The sequence below is a fragment of the Electrophorus electricus genome, chromosome 7 (assembly GCF_041902795.1).
Source record: "Electrophorus electricus isolate QZ-2024a chromosome 7, ASM4190279v1, whole genome shotgun sequence".
Classification (NCBI taxonomy): Eukaryota; Metazoa; Chordata; class Actinopteri; order Gymnotiformes; family Gymnotidae; genus Electrophorus; species Electrophorus electricus.
Window position 1 is genome coordinate 34,944,800 of NC_137503.1, and position 20,948 is coordinate 34,965,747.

Sequence of the window (20,948 nt, forward strand, 5' to 3'; positions counted from 1 at the left end):
AAACATCTAATTGTAAAGTGTAAATGGTGTGCAAACACAATGACTTACTGTATCAAAATGGGGGGGGGGGGGCGAATAGGAAGATTGTGTCTAAAAATAATATAATAACTGGAAATAACTAGCAAAAGAATTTAATTGCAATTCGCTTAATGCAAAAAAAGGCAAACGTAAAGGCGCGGTCCTTGGCGTGAGAACCAGTGGCCTCGCACAGAGTCCCGTTTCTCAATAAAACTACACTTCCCATGATGTAGCGAGTCTTTCACATGGGTCTGGAAAGCCTTCATAGAAGGAGCGTGCGAAGTCTCGCAGCTTGTAGTCAGGTGAGTTTGCTAAGCACGCAGATGCCAGCGCGAGACGTATCCTGCAGGTAAGAGGACGCTGCAGTTTTCTGTCTGCTGTCCGTGTTGGATTTTTACAGAGTGGTCCATTCTCTAGCTTTAGGGGGAAAGACACCAAAGCATGTTTGTGCATGAACATGTGCATGAAACACGCATGCCCTGCGTCACGATGCCCAGTATGAAAATCATGTCCGAATGCTCTGCGCGTTCACGTGAGTTTGTAAAGCAGGCGTGAGACGCGCACGGAGACCAGCACGTTTCCAAGCCGTTTGTTTATTTAGTTTTCACACGCTGCTTCCATCAGCTCAGAGCCGATGCGTAAATGTAACGGTACAGTTCGTGGGCTTTTCCGCACGTTGACGAGCAGGCGGGGTGGAACCGTGTGCCGCGTGTGTCGTGCGCGTGTTGCCTTATCCGTTGTCTTGCTGTGTAATAACGGAACTTTGGTCCAGTTCTCCACGTGCTTTCAACGGCTATGCAGCTGCTAGAAGACGGTACACTACTAATACTGAGAGACATGAAGTTAAATGTTATTTAATGAAATTCAGTAACTGCACAAAATCTAATGTCTGGTGCCCAATATTTTCATTACAACCTTCAAATGTATTTTTATCATTGTGCATTTGATTAAAAAAAGTGAAGCAAAACATATTTTTGCCAATAAAAAAACTATAAAAAATACAGCTGTGAGGAGAGGACACCTGGAGAGACTGGCCAGTTGGTACAGCCCTGCAGCGATTACACAGACATCAAATATTTATTAAGACTTCCCTAATGCCCAATGCTTCATTAGCAGGTCTGCGCAAGGCTTCTACCATGTACTTGTTAGTCTGCAGATGTGACCAGCATACCGTTGAGGAACTGTATGCACATTTCTTTGCTGTGTAATCTGTAGGATTTGCATCGCAGGATTGGTCAGACGTGCTCGTTCCCCTCTCTGGAGGACAGCAAGTTTCACTATGGCTTCAACTCCAGGTACCTGGAGCAGGTGGTTTCTTACCGGAGGAACAACTTTCACTGGTTATTTTTCAGTTCCTTTGCTGCAGACTGTAACAGTGATGAAACACAGTCCCTTTGAGACAAGGCCTGGTATTTGGTTTTAAGCAGATGTTCATTAGCTTAAAATGGCATAAACATTTTATCTGTATGTTTGGTTCAAATTCACAGTATGTGCAAATCCATGTACTACAAACATGTCCATGGTGAGCCACCATCCAGGTAATTGGTCAACAGAACCACATTTCACAGGTCCAGTAGCGTCTGTAGTGCTGCTTGCTAAGAACAGCAGGGTCATGAGATCAGTTCCTGGGGAAGGCACACCCTCTCTCATGCTGATTAATATGGCATTGTTCTGGATAAAATGTCTTTACTATCTCTAATAAGGTATAGATGTCCACTACATCTACGCGAAACCCAAGAACCTTCCAGAAGGAGCCCGTGCCATGCCTCTCATGATGGTGCACAGCTGGCCGGGCTACTTTTACAAGTTCTGTGGTGTCTTCCTGCTCCTCATGGAACCGATGAGCCCTGAGCACATCGCCTTCGAGGTAGTCTGTTCCTCCATATCTGGCTACAGCTTCTCCGAAGCCGCATAAAAAGGGTGTGTGCACTCTGCCCTCTAGGTCTGTTTATGGTCAGATGCAGTGCCAGTCGGGCCAGTGTTGTGCCCTTCACACTCATGCAAATGGATGTTCATACTAAAATTATAGTAGCTCTTTAACATGCATATATTTCATATGTTTTTCATATCAAGTATAGTAACTTGCTATAAAGTAAAAGATCTGTACGTATTCAATACAAGCGATATTGTATCGGGTGTGTTGTGCTCGATCTCTTGGTTGGCTAATGGCAGTTTGGGGCTTTCATCTATTTGTACTGGCTAAGGATGCACTGAGTAGACAACTAAAGCACTGAATGAGAGTACTGAGAGAATGATCACTATCAACGGCGGGGCGGGGCTTGCAGTGGATGCAGTACGCAAGTGCAGTACGCAAGTGCAGTACAAGATTGCAAGCGCATGGAAGGCAGCACATATGAAGTTATAACTGAATATGAAAAGGGCTGTAATCATGTAAAAACTGTTTTAGAATAACCAACACGCACAGTTATGATCATATGATTTCCAGAGAGCCGATGTATGTGGGTGAATGCACTGAGTTTTGTGGGACGTGTGGTCTGTAAGGTTTTCACAGGCCATGTTCCCAGCTTTCCAGCGGGGATCTGCTCTGGTCAGTGCGCTCTGCTGCTTTGTCCAGGGTTCGACTGGGTGTGTGCTGCGCGGGTCTTCCATAAGCTGATGAGGAGACTTGGATTCCTTCATTTCTACATCCACGGTGGAGACTAGGGCTGGATCATCATCATCATCATCATCACCACCACCACCACCACGTCCCAGCAGGCCAAGTAAACGTGCTGGCTTGTAGCAGTAAACACCAGTTACAACACTAATATGACTTATCTTCACTATTTATCAGCTTTTTAAGTCTTGTGTTATTACAAGCGTATATGATGCAGTACGCGTTGAAGCATGGTCTAGCTGTCCTAATAAAATACATGAAAGCATCTACTGTTTTATAGGGGTCACATTGAATTTGACATGTTATTCCTCAGTATGTCTGATATATTCTGTAAATACAGTCTGCTGAACAGTGTAGAGAAGCTACAGTCACCAGATCCTCACCACAAACATTTCATGCTGTAATTGTGCTGGATGTGTGGATGTTCTGGACCTGAATGTGCGTCTCGGACTGTGTTTGTGTTTCATTTCAGGACTGTGAAGGATCTGCATGTCAACTTTTGCCCTACCTGTCAAACCAAGCCCGACTCTCGGCTCACTGCTCTTGGGACGCTTCTTCCCAAAACTGTTTGGCTTCAGTGAACGTGACATCACGAGAATCTTCCCCTGTGTGGAGAAGTTAGTGAAGGACTCTGTGAAAGAGTCTGGATACATGCAAGGCACCAAGCCCAACACTGCTGGTAATACACCAGGAAAAAACCAAAGTCCAAATTAAAAGCCTTTTGTTTTTACAAAATTATTAAATATTCTTTTAAAAATGATCTCTGCCATGTTGGACATGGAAGGTTGGCAGCGTTGTAACTGGAATGCATATCCATCAGTTTATTGGGTTGAATATGATAATTTATGTTGCCAGTCTGTTTCTTGTAGGACGTGGCTTGAATGACTCTCCTGTGGGCCTGGCCGCCTATATATTGGAGAAAATGTCCACCTGGACTGACCTGGAATTCAGGAACCTTGAGAATGGGACTGGGGAGGTGGGCTCCTCGTTGGGGGTGGTGTTGTTTTGGTTCTGGCGTTTGTGTGTTTTTACCAGCACGTATAATCGTTCACTTCCCTTGTAGAAAGTTCTCTCTGGATGACCTGCTGACTAATGTGGTGATCTACTGGCCCACCGGTTCCATCATTTCGTCCATGTGGCTCTATAAGGAGAACTTGGTCAAAGGTCTGGCACAGCCACACCAAACGTAAGCACACATGCAGTGTTTCGTTTTACAGGGTCCTACTGTAGTCGCTGTACTCATATTTACACAGTTCCCCAGAGTCTCAATGAAATATCAGTGACATGTTTTGGTCAAAATCCCACAAGGATCAAGCACCACATCGCCCTTGTCACCCTGCCCACACAGCCGTTCAGAGCAGTTGGTTTGGGTACCTGTTCCTTTAAATGCTAATGAGCTACTGCTGGCCCTGCCCCCACAGTGAGTAGTGATCCTTCCTTCAGTAGATTTTGCTAGTCCTGCATTGTACTGGGCCAGCTTGCAAAAGCAGTCAGATACAAAGTGCTTAGCACTCTCATCCAGGTGTTTACAGACTGTAGTTGGACCGTAATAAAACAAACTTTACCCAGTCAGCTCTTCTGTCCTCTTGAGGCTGGGCGCTGATGGAGTTTTGAGCTGGTCTGTGCAGCCAGAACAGCCATGCACTTCCTGTGTTGAGCTCTTAGGTTCAGCGTAATGCCAGCGCATCTTTACAGAGGTATTTCACAAGCTGCGGGTAGAGATATTCGCACTGGGGGCAGTATAATGCTAATGGATCTCCACCTGATGTAGAAAGAGGATTTAGCGTGTTTTCTGTCGTAGGCTGTGTTGACTGTGTTGTCTTGTTTCACAGTTTACAGATAGGTAGACACTTAAGATTCCCAAATATATGTGCACAAGCTCTTAATAAGGCAGTTTTTCATATTTAAGTGAAAGCAAAATACTAGTGTTAGAAATGGCACATGTTTGCATCACATGATGAGTACATTCCTAAATGCTTGGACTGAGAAGAATCCATTATTTGTTTATTTTAATTAGTTCATTTGTATATTTGTTTTTGTATTTCTCATCTACCTTTAGGATCCTGGTTCTGGCTGGTCTGGCTGTTTTCCCATGTGAGGTGGTGCACTCCAAAATTCTGGGCCAAGCAGAAGTATGAGCTACACACTCATGTCCAGAGGTGGCCACTTTATTGCTATGGAAGAACCCGAGTTAATAGCTCAAGAGCTCCAGAAGTTTGTCCAGATTGTGCAGAACAGGAAGTGAAGGTCTGCTGACTTTCTGGGTTGCGTCTTTTTTTTTTTTTTTTTTTAGTGCCACTATTGCAGAACTACCTTGTTCCCACTAACCGAATAGGGAGAATTTGACTGCTTACTGAACCAACAGCCAGAGTTCATGAGCAGATGTGTGAGCTGCAGGGTCCTCACACACAACTGTGAATACTTACCAGTACAACAGCTGCACCATTACACTTAGAACTTATCCTACACATGTTCAGACTTTTAGCCAAGCTTAAATGCACAGGTGTCCAACGCGTCATTTATTATAAACTGTTTGTAGGGTGAATGGCTTTTTGGTTTTGCTACCATTTCAAGCATCATTGTACTACTCAACTTATAATTTACATTTACAGCATTTAGCAGACGCTTTTAGCCAGAGCGACATACAAAAGTGCTTTGTTATTTACTCGTAAAATATATCCTAGTACAGTACAGTAGTGTTAGAATCCAATATACCAATGAACTAGAATACGGCAGAAATATAGGGATCAATACTGGTGCTAGTGCTAGAACAGTCAACATTTGATCTAATCTAGTACTGTGCGCTACATTCAGACGACATTAGAGGTAAAGCACAGAGAAGGGGGAACTTTGAACTCTCAGCCCCTGGAGTGGAGGTTCTGCACCAGTCAGTACGTTATGAACAACTATATGACGTAAGATTTACAGACACATTATATAATTTTGAGCTTCATTAAAAATAATGTAGCTCTTTTAAGACCATGTCCTGAAAACTAACTTAACCAGCATATTCTAAATCTAACTGCTTTCATCTAAGTAGTTTTGACTTTGACAAATTCTCCAGCATTAACTGGAAGGAAATGGGCTGTTAATCCCAATGAAATAATCTAATTGCATTGCATTAAAGTGCTAAACACTGGATTACTCTGCTTCTCTCCACTGCTGTGAAGACTACATTTAAACTGAGATCTAATGTTTAATGTTAACTTGTAATCTTTATTTACTTTTCTTAAACACTTTTTTAACCATTAAACTACCACTGCCATTCAGTCATGAATTCAGTCTGTTCATTTCACTAACCCAACCCTCTGCCCCTGCCCAAATAAAACAAGTAGGACATTTTTCAGGCAAGCAGTTTTATTTTTCCAAATAACACATTGGAGAACATGAGGAGTATTAGTCAATCACTTTTATTACAAATATTTCTGATTTGGAAATAATGCCCACAACCGTGGCTAAAAACAGATCATTGCGTCATCGCTACCGCGCCCTGCACCACATCATCTGGCTCTCCGTAGCCTCTGTGTCAGGAAGTTTCCAAGATGGAACTTCAATGACCACTCAACGAAAGAGACAGAATGAAGGTATTGCCCGAGCACAGAAGCTGGTCGCACTCCTTTGCTGGCGGGCTTCTGGAATGCACACTAGAAAGACTATAAAAAATGAAACGTCAACAAAATGGGAAAATATTGTCTAAAAAATAAATATTCTCATAATATTTATTATACACAAATATTATGCTGTAATAATATTTATTTTGTAATTACTTGAGTGCAATGCTTTTTTTTTTAGTTCAAAAAGGTTACAGGAAAACTCAGTAGACTTGTAGACAGGATGCGTTATGTCTGGCCATGTTCCCGTTTCTTATCGCAAGTAATAAAGTTAGTGTGGCTGATCCATAATCACAGTAACATTTGCACACAGGAATTCCACATCATTTCAAATTCTACTCAAATGTTAGAAATTGTTACTTTGCAGACACTTGTGCACAGGGTCCATATTGACCCTCTGGGTCAATAATAATATAGAGATACACAGTATTATCTCAAATCACAGTGAAAATGAATAAAGTACTACATGTGTGTTCTGTACTAGAAGGCCCTCGGTTTGGACTAATGACAGCCGCACAGGAGGTGCTGAAGAAAAGCTCTGTGCACTAGTTCAAGTAATTTCAGGTATGACAGGTAGAATACATGAAACAACTTATGATTACAAATGTTCACGAGAAACCAAAACAATTTATACACAGATGTCACACAGCAAAAATGAGACACAGGACAGTCACGTTAACGTACATCACCAGACGCCAAGACCGCTTGGCAGTGATGCTCCAGCCAAAATGATGATTTCTTGGGTGGTCACTTATATATAGTGCAGTTCTCTAAGGACAGTTATTGTGCTTAAATCAGCATCATACTAACAGACTAGCAGACTTATTAGGCCAAAGTTAGCATAGTTATTGTAATCTCCCAGTGTTCGCACACAGCTACTACGTCCAGGAACGCCACAGTCTGGGATCTCAGCTGTGGAAAATAAGATCTGTAGGTCTTTGACATCTCAACATGTCCAGCTATTGTTTCTCCAAGAAGATACAAGGTCTAAGCTCATGCGCAACACATTTTTAGACACAAAAGTCAAGCAGACGCATCTAATGAACCTTGTGACTTTACATGACCGCAAAACAAACCCCAAACAATGCTTGAAGAAAGCATGGCACATCCAATGACCTTCCACAAGACCACCGCTGCTCGGGTCACGAGACACCAAACTTACATCAACCACATCAGCAGACATTTCTACACAAACTACAAATGCTATGATTTTGACTGAGGTCTGTAGCTGGAAAAACATGAGACGGCAATATCTACTTTGGCTTTTACAAGTAAAAATACAAATGATGAAGATGACAGACACGAATAATACTGACACCCTTGGCCAGTAATTGCCCTGCAGATTTCAGTGCTGGCCCACGGTTGCCCTGCTTACTTTAAACTCCACAAATCAAACCTCCAGCATGATAAACTTGCATATACTGGGACAGTGAAAACTCCAACCGGAAACAAGCCCAGTGCTTCAACTGTAGAGATGAGACTACTTGTAGACTGCCCTACCCCAAAACACAAATGGAAGCAGACATGGTACAGCTCTATACTCTCTGACAGGGCGCGCAGCTTTGGGGACCAGTGAGACTTGTAGAGTTGGACCGTTTATGGCAAATATTAAGATGCTTCTTATACATTTACCACATGGAAATCCACTCCATCAGTTCTGAGAAACGTCAGCCAGATGTAGGAAACGCAACACAACTTCAGTCGTTTAAGTCCCAGGGCACAAAAGGGGAATCGTGCAAACCGCACATTTGTATGAGGAGGCACTTACACTTAGCGACTGGTTCCACTGGGGTTTGGCCACATGGAACGGGATAATTCAACACCCATTACAACGTGGCAGAGACACGACGGGATGGAAGGACCTCTGAACATGTCTGCAGGGATCAGAGGTCACCGAGTCTGGCTCACTAGCTGGGAGGTGTGCAACAGGGTCGTGATGGCTTCCTGTTTCCTAAAGCCTTTCTGGAGCTTCTGGCATGTCAGAGTAAACAAAACAAAAGGCTTTGGGAGTCAGACACACTCACAGAACATCTGCCCTCCTCGAGTGTGTGTCTCTAAATGCCTCCTATCAAGGTTGCACCACAGTGTCATTCTTAGTGGTGTCTGCTTGTGCAGTGATTGGAATTGTGCGGTTAATTGTGAACACTTTGCTAAGAACAGTGTGGTTACATGAACATGAGTGAAATCATCTATAAGCATCTGAGCTCAGCCCGCGTGCAGTACCCAGACCTCCCAGCGGTCCAGGTGTGCATGGAAGGCTTGTAGATGCCCAGCTCTCATGGTGATTTCCGTGCTCTATTCACCATGGCTACAGCGGACCTGCCACTCTGCTACTACACGTACCACAGCATAGGGGCTATACACAGGGCTAGAAGTCGTAACATCCATGGAAACGGCCTCACTCATCATACAGCACTGGGAGGGAGGGAGAGGTCACAGAGCCGTCTCCTGCTCCACGTGCATCAGTGTGCAGGAGGGCTGGTTGGTCTTCTCCTCCGACTCCTCCACTCCGTTCTTGTCTTCGTGTGGACTGCGTGGGGCATCACTGATGTCTTTCTCTGCCATCTGGTAAGGCTGCCTGGCCAGAGCTTTGGACTACAGAACAGCACACAGCGTTGGGACGCAAGGGAACTTGGCAAGCTCACATCCCAACTAGACTAGAATATAATCTTGTAACTTGACATAATTTGGCTATTTAGCCATGCAAGAAGGTTGTATAATACCCATGTTTAGTGCAACGTGCTGGTAATAGTTTGGGTTTGCGTTACCTTGTCCTCCAGAGGTGTAACACAGCATAGCTTCTCCCTGTATCTCTCAGGCAGGAAGAACAACAGTGTGCCTAGCACGGGGTAAACTGTGCCAGGGGTCAGATCCTTCTCCTTCGAGGGCCCTGGAGAACCGGGAAAGAGCAGAATGCTACACTTACAGGAAGAAAAGAAACCGTTTCATTTAAAGAACAAAAACAAACGTTTGTAACAACTGTAACACCACATTAACAGACATAGCTGTAATTTTGCTGGAAAACAAAAAGAAACCATTGTATTTGTCTTCTGACTGAGTGAGTGTAATCAGCAATTAAGCTTCACACACACACACCTGTGAGAAGACTGACCACAAGACCCACCACAACAACTGTGGCTGAATTGTGAGCACTGTACCACATGTATGATAAGGAGTAGAAGGCCTTCAGTCCTGTGAGCCTGCAGAGAAACAATAGAGGAAGCCTTCAAAAAGCAGCGTCGCTGGCTAGCTTTGGGACGGTTTTAATGACGATTTAATGATGATCAATGAAAGCCCTTCACTTCTGGGCCCATTTACCAAACACTTCAAAGTGTTAAGATCATCGTAAGGGAGGGAGACTGTTCATTGTCAAATCCATGCTACCATTTAAAGGTATGATGATGCTTTTGGGAAACCCCCCCTTTTCACGAGCTTCTGTTGAGTTTTGCATCCACAAAGCACCTGGGTTTAGTGGTGAGGGAAGTAACCAGCGTAGTCATGACGACGGTCGTGGCGTTGGCCGTATCCAGGATGGCAGTGCCGTTGAGTATGGGCACACCATGTGTCTGCATGCGGGAGACGAAATTGCCGATGCCAATCCAGAAAGCCATAAGCAGCCCTGCTGCAAGTCCCATGACAGCGCCCTGGAAACACACGTGTGCGCGCTACACTGACATGCTAGCTTTAACCATGTTAGCCATGGTGTGAACTGAACTCATGTCCTTGGGACAGATGTGGTCAGACAGTGCAGGGACACACTTACAATGGAGTTGGCCCACGGAAAGAACATGCCCAAACAAAACAGGCCAAGGAGAGGACCCCCGATCATCCCAAAGATGCTGAGGGCTGCCTGAACGAGAGAGAGGGAGCTCAGTTTTCCAAATCTCCATTAAACCTTAGCCGTGTGACTAACTGCAGCAGTTGAACAGTCCAGACCTGCAGGACTGAGCCCATTAGAGAGGCGATGTACGCCATAGCCAAACACACCAGACCATATCCAAGTGCTGGGAGAAACAGGAAACATTTCAGCACTTCAACAAGATTAGAAATACATTACATACTATTTGTATACTAAAGAAAATGTATTTTACAATTCTACACTGTCTACATGTCACAAAAAAAATGCAGTTCTAGTTTTATAGTTGCCCAAGTGGAAGGCAGTGGGACTGTACTGCTTACCCAGGCCCTTAGACAGCAGGGTAGCGCGTGCCTCAGTCATGGCAGGAAAATGGGGCTTTATCAGGTCCTCCATGGTAACCGTTGCCAGGGAGTTGAAGGCAGATGAGATTGTACTAGGGTTCAATGAAGAGAAAGCAGACATATATGCGTGGCTGAGTCCCAGATATGCTGCATCCATTTTCCGAGCTGTTCATTAAAGGATACCTGAGTGCGCCACTGAACAGGCAGGCAACAAACAGTCCAGGCAAACCAGGGAGGTCTTGAAGAACATCCATCACAAAATACAGAACCATCTACAGAAGGGAACAAAGAAAGGGTCTGAAGTTTCACCTTCAGGATCTGCAATGTCTGACCAGTCAGAAAGAAACACCTCTGTATGTATAATGTGTACAGTGTGTATAGTGTAGAGTGTAGTGTGTACAGTGTAGTGTGTATAGTGTAGTGTGTACAGTGTGTATAGTATGTATAGTGTAGAGTGTAGTGTGTACAGTGTAGAGTGTATAGTGTAGAGTGTACAGTGTGTATAGTGTGTACATTATGTATAGTGTAGAGTGTGAAGCCCGTTGCGTCAGACCTGGTCGTTGGTCTGGACGTAGCCCTTGTCCAGTGGACTGTCCTCCCCATAGCGAGAGTACATGACCAGTCCCATCAGACAGCCCAGTGCCAGAACTATCTGTTGGCATGGAAACACCACATAGCAGGACCTACCCACAGAGACACGTGTGTTTCAAAGAGTATTCACACAGATGCATCTGTTAAGTGTCAGTACGTGTATTGACATAACCAAGCTAGTGAGCACTGACATGATGGCCTCGTTCTCAGTGCGAGAGCTGAGGTATCTCTGGACCTGAGCCTGGTTTACACCATACAGAGCCAGCATGAGGAAAACGCCCCCTACAGACAGAGTCCAGAACGTGTGTCTCTCCAGTGGGTCAGGGTTCAGCCTGCAGAGAGAGATAGATAGATAGATAGATAGATGTATATATATGAGAGAGAGAGAAGTAGGCCCTCCTTTAAAATAATTCCAATGGCTGACTGGTTTAGACAGTGAGGTAGGTAGGGTAGTGGAGACAGAAGTGTCTGATATCATTCAGGGCCAGAGTTACCAAAAACCAAGACATCTCAGAAAGCGTCTCAGACTCACACGGACACATACATGCAGACTGCGACAAGCTAGCTACAATGACTTCTGCCCCAGAGAGGTACCGGACAACAGCTTTCTGGATTATATGACATACGGAAATATGACCATTAATGGACTGTTTTAATTAACAACACTCTAATAAAGTACCCAACGTTGCATTAATGGTACACGGCACACAAAAGCTGTGAGAAGCTAGCTGACCTGAGACGCGTACGAGATGCCTGCACTGCTGCGGTGTAACATTACAAAAATATACAAAATATGCAAATCTCTCTCTTTCCCACTTGAGTTTTCCATTCGGTCGTTCTAGTTCGTCTTGCGCGGGGTTGCTGTTTTCTCACCCCACGCCTGCACTCAGATGCAGCACATACACTGCACTGCACCACTGACAGACGCTGTGCAAATAACAGTTTCCTCTGTGTCAGGTGACAGGTCTCTGCTGGGTTCACCATGCTCCCTGGGATTGTCCAAGCAGCTGTCTGATGCTTCGCATTGTGAGAGTCATTGTGTTCACAGCTAAAGTTCATGAAACCCTTGTTTGGAATAAACGAGTGGAGATTTCAGGCTGTGATGGGACAATTTGAACCATTCTGGTTCAAACTGATTTCAGATCAGTTTGAATAGCAGGGAATGACATATTTAAGCATTGCATGCACCAGTAGAAGCAGGGGACTTGTGAAAGGCCAGCCGAGTGTCGGCACGCTTTGTGGTACTTTGTGTCACTCACTCCAGGCCTGAGATGCGACTGCCGTTTTGGGCCCGCCTCCAAACCTCAGCCACGCCCCCAGCCTGGTGCGCCCCCACCACGATTACTGCCAGCTGCCCGGCGAACATCACGATGGTCTGGAAGACGTCTGTCCAGATCACAGCTTTCAGACCACCCTGCCACAACAGGAGTAAGACAGGAATGTGAGGAGATGTCCCAGCAGGACAGCCAAGGAGGACACATTCTCCCAAATCTGCTCTTATCTTTATATAGTATTGAGAGAAGCACAGGTGGGTCAAGCTTACGAGCGTTGTGTAAAGTGTGCACACAAGTCCCATTGCCAAGACTGCTCCCCAGAGGTCGATGCCAGTTACTATGATACAAATAAAACAAATGAGGTTAGTAAATCATTCAGAAGAGACTGTGTTCATTCTGCTACTCTATAGCATAACTGTGTTGTGTACTGATTTTAAGAAACACTGCGACCCTAAACTGGTGTTCATGTCCATTGCTGAAGAACGTTTTCAAAGAGTAAAAACTGTGAGTAAGGAATGCAATATCAGCAGTGTTTAGATGGTGTCAGGCTATTTCCTCATTTGTAGTCATGTGAGAAGCATTCCACGGTTAGGAGCTGTGCTCAGCAGGGCTTATGGGATGGCATGTACGGCTCCGCATGGTGGTGTTCACCTGCGTTCAGGGCCAGGGCAGGTGCATACAGGACCACACCCATGTAGATCACCTGCACGAGTAAACACACCCCCACACCATGGCACAAAGCAACAGTTCAAATGTCAAATGTCACATCTGTCTGTTATCCCAACAAAAACAAACACACGATAAAGATTCAACAAACACCAATTAAATGAATCTGTGAGTCATGCTGAGATGTGTAGTACAACACCAAGCTCAATATTCTTCTTTTCACTGCAGAGTACAGAGATACGAAAAAAATATTTTCCCGACTTGCACAGACAAAACAAAATTTGAGAAAAGGAAAATCTCTCTTCAGAACCTGAGCTGAGCGTCTGTGTTGACTCTTGAAGACTCTCATACCCCAACATTACACATCCTGGTGAGACACTCACCATCTGGAAGATGAACGTGACTGTGCCGCATATTCGCACGCTTTTGCTGAACCGAAGCTCCAGGTACTGTGACAGAGAAAGACAACAGACCAGACATTGGCGGTTGGATGGCAACACAGGATATATGAGCAGTTGTTTTTTTTTTTAAATCTTGGAATGTGTGTATTTTTTGTTCAGATTATTCTATTGACTGACTGCTGTTAGGAGCAGAGAAGCTTGTGACTTAGATACAACAGTGATTCTTTGTAAAAATGAACTGCATCTGTGAACACAACTACAATCCCAACTGTGTTACAAACACGTGCAAGCTCTGGTGTGAGGTCAGCACTCTTCTCAGACAGCTTCAGCAACCCACGAGGTCACAATTAAAATCAACCAACCAACCAATCATCAATCAGTGACCACAAAAAACGATCATAATTATCTTCCATTAAAAAACACAAATAAAATGGCAGTTCTCTCCCCGACCTCCCTGGCTCACCTCGTAGGTGCTGGCGAGGCGTAGGCGGTAGAAGACAGGGATGAAGATGTGGGCGGGGATGAGAAGCCCCAGAAAGTAGGAGCAGCCTAGGAACCAGTACTGAGTGCCGTGGGTGTAGATCTCGGAGGGCGCACCCAGGATGGCCACCGCTGACTGAAAGGTGGCCAGTAGAGAGAGCGACACAGGCAAGCACGTCATGCTACGGTCGGCCAGCAGGAACTCCTGCGTGGTCCTCTGACGGCCCCCCGAGAAGGCGTAGAACACTCCGATACCTGCCGAGGCCACCAGCAGCAGAGTAAAGATCACGTAGTCCACTGTGGAGAAGTGCATCTGGACCACGTCTCCCATGATCCTGTGCAGCGAAGTGTGGAGGCGCACCTGGACAGGTAAATTGATTCACTTTACACTGGACCAAGAGCAAAATAACAACAAATAGATCAGATACCATGTCAAAATACTCTTCAGTAAAGTCAAACCACAACAAATCCAGTTTATATATCGGGTCACTTCACAACAACAACGTCACGCCATTCATCCTGAAATATCCTGGTAATCCTGACACTGTCACAACATGACCAGAGGCACAATAAAATTAATCTTGCTGTTTGAAAAAAAGGTGCAATTCAAAAAATACTTTAGCAGGACTCATAAAACTATTAATGCACCATTAACATTGTGAAGGTTTGCTGCACTGTAATGTTTTACACACACACACACACACACACACACACACACACACACACAGACCAAGGAGCGAGAGAACACCTGGAGCTTGCAGGAGTACCTACCGTCTCTAGCGCTAGAACACGACAGGGTGGAAACGCTGGTGTCTGCCTCGCTTTGTGGGCTGTTTACTGGAGGCGGGACATGGGCATGGCTCACCAAGCACGACCAACTGCAGCAGCTGAAGGAAAACAGAAGCCACCAATGAGAACAGCATTTTTTCCAAGTTTTTCCATCTCAACTATAACTGTTAACAGATTATGATGCCATTGAGCGATTCCTCCGTAAACGCTAAAGCAGACCAACAGAGGTTTAGAGGAACACCTGACCTACTGCTGCCAGCACATGAAGATGAGAACTAGACGTGTGAGAGTCCCTGCTAGCTTTTAGCATAAGGACTGGTTTAGCTAACCTCTCTACTACAAGTGAGACAGCCTGATTTCGAACAACAAAAAAGAAAAGCAAAAAAACAAACATGAAAAATCAAACGTACAAACGGTACCTATAAGCAGACAACGTGAGAAGAACCCAACACATGAACATGTTGCATCTCACACCAGCTTCTGTGGAGAAGGTCAGACAAGGAATGCACACTGGCCTTGTGTGAGACCCAACGCGTCTCATTAAGACGCAGGCCACGTGACTGCGTGAGCATGAGGGCCAAGTACAAGACCCTGAAATGTTCCATATGCGAATGCAGTCCCTACAGCTGATGCCTACAGCCCTCCCCGTGGACGACCAACGTTGGCAACGCTGACCAAGTCATTTTCCGTTAAAACTTTTCCCCCCATCTAGAAATAGTTAAAATCAAAACTAAAGCTAATGCATGGAACCAGAGTACCAAGACCGACTGGATCAGGACACGCCTTCACACAAGCAGATGTAGTGGCTGCACATTAAAGAGTTATTCTAGATTATACCTTTAGGAACCCTTCACAAACAGAACATAATCTCACTTCTAAATTTAAGCAGAACTCTAAAGAGAACGCCACAGCACAGCCCTGGTTAATGCTGGTAGACGGTAATGCCAATGTGACACTGTGGCCTCCAGACTGGCTTAGTGCCTGATAAAGTTGTGAAAACATCTTGGTTGTTTTTCTGCTGTTGTAGGTCACATTTCCTGTACGGCTCCACAGAGCTAGTTCAGATGCCAGAGATGTACTCCACCTGCTACAGTACTGACCCTGACCCCAGTCCCTGAACCTACCCCTGTCCAGGCCTCTATTGGAGGGCTCACACGATACTGTTGTACAATCACGTCCTGTTACTCCTGGGCTGTAAGGAATATGATACTCCAGAGGTCCAAACAAAACAGTAACAGTAGGGGGAGAATAAAAAAAAGACCATTTTACCTCTTTGGAATTTATTTACAGCATTTAAAATGGGGTCTGCATCAGAAACACTGATTATTCATTTATAATCTTGGTTATGGAGTTGGGAAACTGATATATCGCTGGGTTATGGCACAGATTACACCACTGTAAATCACACTTAGTTCTTCATATAAGGTCAAGTATCAAAGTGCTATAAGATATTTGCGCAATTGAAGTAATTTGGAAAGTTAAGAGAAAAGCAGCAGATACCATGCTGTAGTTGGTAAAATACTATAACCAGAAAACATCATACACCACCATATAACACAAGGTCTGAACACCGACGCGATCTCTTCAGCACAACTGGACTGGAAACGCACACACACGGCGTGTTCATCAGCTGAAGGCTAGTCACCACAGATAAAGCGAAGGCCCCGGTGTTACGTCTGTTTGATTTTCCTGTAGTAGACGTAATCTCTGAGTCATCATTCACTGCTCAGTGTTCCCTGGTGAAGGTAATCATACAGTGAACCTCTGCTCCTCTATGGATCGCCCACAAACTCCAGCCAGTGCAACTCCGTCAGCGTGCAGGCTTCCAGGACTCACCACAGCAGAACTTCTCTCAGGACAAGTTCACCTCGCCCACGTGTGTGCACTTCATAAGCTGACCCCATGTTTTCTGTCTAGTAGTACCACAGGAATGTCTACATGTTAACTCGATGCCAATGAAAGCAAACAAGGAAAATTGTGTCTACGTGTTTACACCCTTTCCACAGAAGATGAGATAATTATTAAAGTACATCCAAATGAGAAAGTTTTCCAAGTACAAATGCAACATTTTTTTATCAGCTGTATGGTGTTATGAGCTGACAACATGTGCTATCTCAAGGTCAAGTTCAGGAATGAGGGTTCAAAACAGGAAGCACACCTCATGAAGACCAAGTGAACACATCCCAATGGACCAAGACATCACAACTGTCTCAGTCCCACAACGTGAACGCGTCCCCATGAGCATTATGTTTTAGATTTAGAAAGAATTGTGATTTTTGCTCAAGACAATAAATACATGTAAATAAACAAATAAAACTGAGTTTCTTCTCAAAGTGAGCAACACAGTGCATTTAGAGATGATAACAGGATTGTTGGCCTACTTTTAAAGACTCATCACTGAATTGGCATAAAGCAATATGAGACCTCAATGGAGTCTAGACCAGTAATTATAACTATGCTCTCCATTAGTACACAGTCCTGTACTAAGGCTCAAAACTGAGTTAGTAAGAATGAGAGATGAGAAATGACGTGGCTCTCTCACAGAAAGTCATGTAACTCTGTTAGCCCTCATATTTCCGTTAAATGTCTTATAGCTCAGGTAATCACGGTTTCTGCATGTGCAGGTGGAGGCTACCACTGGCTCCCTAGTTCAACTGGCTGAACGGGAAGAACAACACGTTTCTGTCTTCCTGTTCCTCAAGAGACCAATGGCAGCTCTGTTCAGCCACAGAAACAAAACTGATTGGTTAACTGAATTAAACTGGTTAGACATCCAGTTTTCTGCTCTCTCTGTTCAGCCAGGATGCTTGTTGGTCCTTCTGGAGTGAACTTTCCATTGATCAGGATTATTTTAATGTGTCACTGGGCCTCAATTTCTGAGGGTTATGATTTCTAACATGACTGCTCAGGTGGGAACCATCAGTGCTGGAGAGACCAGCCCAGTTTTGCAGACGATTAGGTGGTATCTTGTTTCAGCTCCATCAAAAGCGGTACCAAGTTCTTAGTTCAGATCTTTAAGAAGTCCTATGATTCTCTGCTATGATGAACCCAAAAGCCAGACTGGACTACCTCACTTTAGCTCTTAGAACTGAGAAAACTGTATAATTCAGTAGAAACCACCTTTTTAAGGAGTTTGCACCAGAAGGGTTTATTTGAAACTGGTCTATACTTGCTGAGACTAGAGGGGTGAGGATTACTTTTCTCAGGACTGATAGCAACTGTTTTAAGACATAAATTCCTTGTTGAAATGACTGATGATGGAACCCATCACACTTATCATTTAAGAATTGGGCTGGCTGTGGAGTGTGTGGTTAAATCAGCCTTTCAGCTTTAATCGCCATACTGAGGCTGTCAGAAAAGCTTGAACATCGATCGTTTTAGCCATCCTTGCTAAACAATTTCAGAGCAGACAATTCTCAATGGTCAGAATCTGTACAACCGCTGGACATGTGCTCACCAATTCTGGAGAACCTGGAAAACCTGGATGTTACCCGGGAGGGTGAAATACAACCAACATCAGAGCCGACCGTTTATCCAGAGATTCATAACTAAATATTCAAATGTGCAGACTTCCACAAACTGTTTTTGTAAAGCAGGTAATGTGCTGTGAACAGACAGGTACCTCTTCACTGCGCTTCAACTCCAGAAACACTGAAGGGACCGTAAAAGAGCTTCTTCACCCACGACAACGCTGCCGCTATAACCAAGGACATTTAACTTAGTTCATTGTTTTACAATTGATTGTCTAACTCTGAAAGTCTTATTCGTTAATAACCTTATATTACAACAAAAAAAACAAACACTTGCATTTTGTATTTTCACTGTTTTGTAGATTAAATTTAATTTCATTTTAAAGGACAACCCAATCCTAGGAACAAAATCCCCCCACCTTCATGCCAGTGACTTCCCATGGCAGAAATCGGCTGTACTGAAACACCTACATTTCTGATCCTGACAGTTTCAGCTAAAAGGTAGTGACATAAAAGCATTAATTCACACCACTGGTAGTTCCTTTCCAATTTAAAATATCTGACTGTCAAAAAGTGGAGACACAAGGAATAACAGCTTGTGAAGCTTTTACATCTCCTAGCTTTTACATCTCCCTCTGCTGGGTCCAAAGGTCTATTTCACAACATTGTTACAGATGTTATTCATTGTGATTTATTTAAATTCTCTACCCAGAAATCATTGATCACTGTTGATTTTATAACTAGTATGATTTTATAAAGTAATTGCTCTCATTATTATATTACAGCACAGTTCTACACGCTCATGTGAAAAGGTACTATCATCACATAACTGTGTTGGACAACTAAACATCTGTTTTATAACACAAAACCAAAAAGAGAACTATGATTTTTAAAAACTTTTTATCTTTAGGTCTAATATTACTTAGATGTAAAATAGAAGTCACAGGCATCTTCTGTCTCTAGACTGCTTTTCTTAATGCTAAAACAAATCCTAACCTTTGCTCTCACTGACTGACTTGTGTATCACGTTTGGCAGAATTGGGAAGGCCAGTGTTTTTGGTAAAGAAGAATCTTTATTGCATTGCCAAACAGCATATAGACAAGGTGCTTCGTGGCAACTAATAACCACAAGAACATGTATCTGTAAACCTTTCAAAGGAATCTGTGCCATTATTAATGTTTTTGTCTCTGTGGCCTTCAGCGTCATGTCTCTATAAACCTGAGCTGTCCTGGTAGGCGATTATGTCCTCACCCCTTCAAACAGGTGCTGTCTGCTAGGAAATATGTATACTAAGGGTCAAATGAACAGGCACGAACAGCGTGAAGGAGGAAGTGCCATGCAGAGTGCTTGCTCAAGTTTCTCAGTGTTCCTCCAGACCTACATATATTTTTGCTCCAACCCAGCTCGTACGTGCCTGCATCAGGTGTTCATAGCTTTGTCTAGCAGTGCGGTGAACTGAGGAAAAGAAAACTCTGTGTGGAGAACCACTGGTTGGTCCCCGCTGCACGCCGACACACACACACGACCCACTGGTTTGTCACTGCCGACACACACACGACCCACTGGTTTGTCACTGCCGACACACACACGACCCACTGGTTTGTCACTGCCGACACACACACGACCCACTGGTTTGTCACTGCCGACACACACACGACCCACTGGTTTGTCACTGCCGACACACACACGACCCACTGGTTTGTCACTGCCGAGACACACACACACACACACACACACACACACACACACACACACACACACACACACACACACGACCCACTGGTTCATCACCGCTGCACGCCGACACACACCACCATCTCACTACGTCTGTGACTTATTTGCAGTATTCAGGAATTTTACGTTATTCTGACACCAGCAACCGTTTGACCTACACGGGACATAACCAGATGCGCGCGGTGGAGTCATGCGTCACGGACACGGGCGGCAGCAACGCGCGCACGTCGGTCCTCTTAACGGCGTCTTTGATGAGGCGTGTTCCACGTGCGCGAGAAACGGTGACACTGAATGCGTTTCTGGAAGGTTCAGCTCAGTGGTCATGAAAACGATCCCACATGGGCAAAGTTCACCTTGTTTAGGTGACTGTTTACAGATATTCTGTTGCTAATTAATCCAGACATTAAAAACAAGACAAAAGAAACAAAAACATTTACGTAAAACCGCGCGACACCCACGCATCGCTAATGTAGCTCGACCGCGGGACATGGTGCTACGTTACCGAACTAGACACCACATTGCAGTTTTTGTACTTCTAAAATTATCTTACTTAGACTAAAAGCACAACAATTCAAATCTATTTTATCCGGTGAACGAGCCGCATCGTTACCGGCGATGTTTCGGCGCAGCGTCGTGAACCCCCGCGAGTCCTCGTGTTCCACTTACTGGGTACAAATTTGATAGAAAACTCCGTGGTTTGTAAAGATTCAAAATGACTTATAAAATCAGATTAAACTTGGACGCAGTCTGGTTCCACGAGTTTGCCAGAGGATCCACTTGAGATGTTGTGCACGCGGAGGTGGTCAAGGTTATATCCGCTCTCGCGGGGTCGACGCGCCCGCGCCTACATCATCACACATCAAGGCACGAGAGCTGGAGATCCTTACCGTACGCAGCGGAGCTCGCTCTACCACGTAGCACGCGTGCGCTGGAGGACGGCGCGAGTCCACCTACTCCTTCACACCGCGGACGAATCGCGCGAGCGCCTGCTTTTACCAGGAGCACGTGCTCCTTCCGTCGCCAAAGACGACCACTGCTCGATGCACGCGGACTACCGGGTAGTCACCCAGTACCTGATGTATGACGCAATTGCAAA

General features: G+C 44.6%; 2 protein-coding genes across 5 annotated transcripts; one reads left to right on the plus strand and one right to left on the minus strand.

Annotated features, from left to right (window-relative positions):
• Positions 1-263: 263 nt before the first annotated feature.
• On the plus strand, positions 264-5,893 carry ephx1 (epoxide hydrolase 1, microsomal (xenobiotic)). Its single transcript, XM_081717619.1, is given in 12 exon segments — positions 264-320; positions 1,234-1,393; positions 1,722-1,923; positions 1,925-1,938; positions 2,594-2,741; positions 3,108-3,141; positions 3,143-3,314; positions 3,505-3,637; positions 3,699-3,821; positions 4,695-4,742; positions 4,744-4,770; positions 4,772-5,893. Coding segments are annotated over 12 exon segments (1,227 nt in total). The 3' UTR covers positions 4,881-5,893.
• An 81-nt stretch (positions 5,894-5,974) lies between these two features.
• Positions 5,975-20,888, minus strand: slc5a6a (solute carrier family 5 member 6a). 4 transcript variants are annotated; one of them, XM_027030630.3, is made up of 17 exons: positions 20,740-20,888; positions 14,630-14,745; positions 13,842-14,219; positions 13,361-13,426; positions 12,963-13,014; positions 12,581-12,648; positions 12,297-12,451; positions 11,229-11,369; positions 11,000-11,129; positions 10,630-10,718; positions 10,426-10,538; positions 10,183-10,250; positions 10,010-10,096; positions 9,709-9,890; positions 9,343-9,446; positions 9,015-9,136; positions 5,975-8,841 (listed from the first exon to the last, which is right to left on the minus strand). In XM_027030630.3, exons 3-17 carry the CDS (start codon positions 14,187-14,189, stop codon positions 8,680-8,682), a joined length of 1,887 nt encoding a protein of 628 aa, XP_026886431.2. In that variant the 5' UTR covers positions 14,190-14,219; positions 14,630-14,745; positions 20,740-20,888; the 3' UTR covers positions 5,975-8,679. The 4 variants fall into 4 exon arrangements, with proteins under 4 accessions (XP_026886431.2, XP_026886430.2, XP_026886428.2 ...); XM_027030629.3 differs by having other exon boundaries at positions 20,519-20,877; XM_027030627.3 differs by having other exon boundaries at positions 20,463-20,877.
• Positions 20,889-20,948: the final 60 nt, after the last annotated feature.

Excerpts from the sequence above, each read along its gene's own strand:
- slc5a6a (XM_027030630.3), bottom strand. The coding sequence starts at position 14,189 with ATGGGAGACGTGGTCCAGATGCACTTCTCCACAGTGGACTACGTGATC. Across the intron at positions 12,452-12,580 it reads GCACACTTTACACAACGCTC|GGTGGTCTGAAAGCTGTGAT; the intron begins GTAAGCTTGACC and ends CTGTTGTGGCAG. Across the intron at positions 10,251-10,425 it reads CCTGCTGTCTAAGGGCCTGG|CACTTGGATATGGTCTGGTG; the intron begins GTAAGCAGTACA and ends TGTTTCTCCCAG.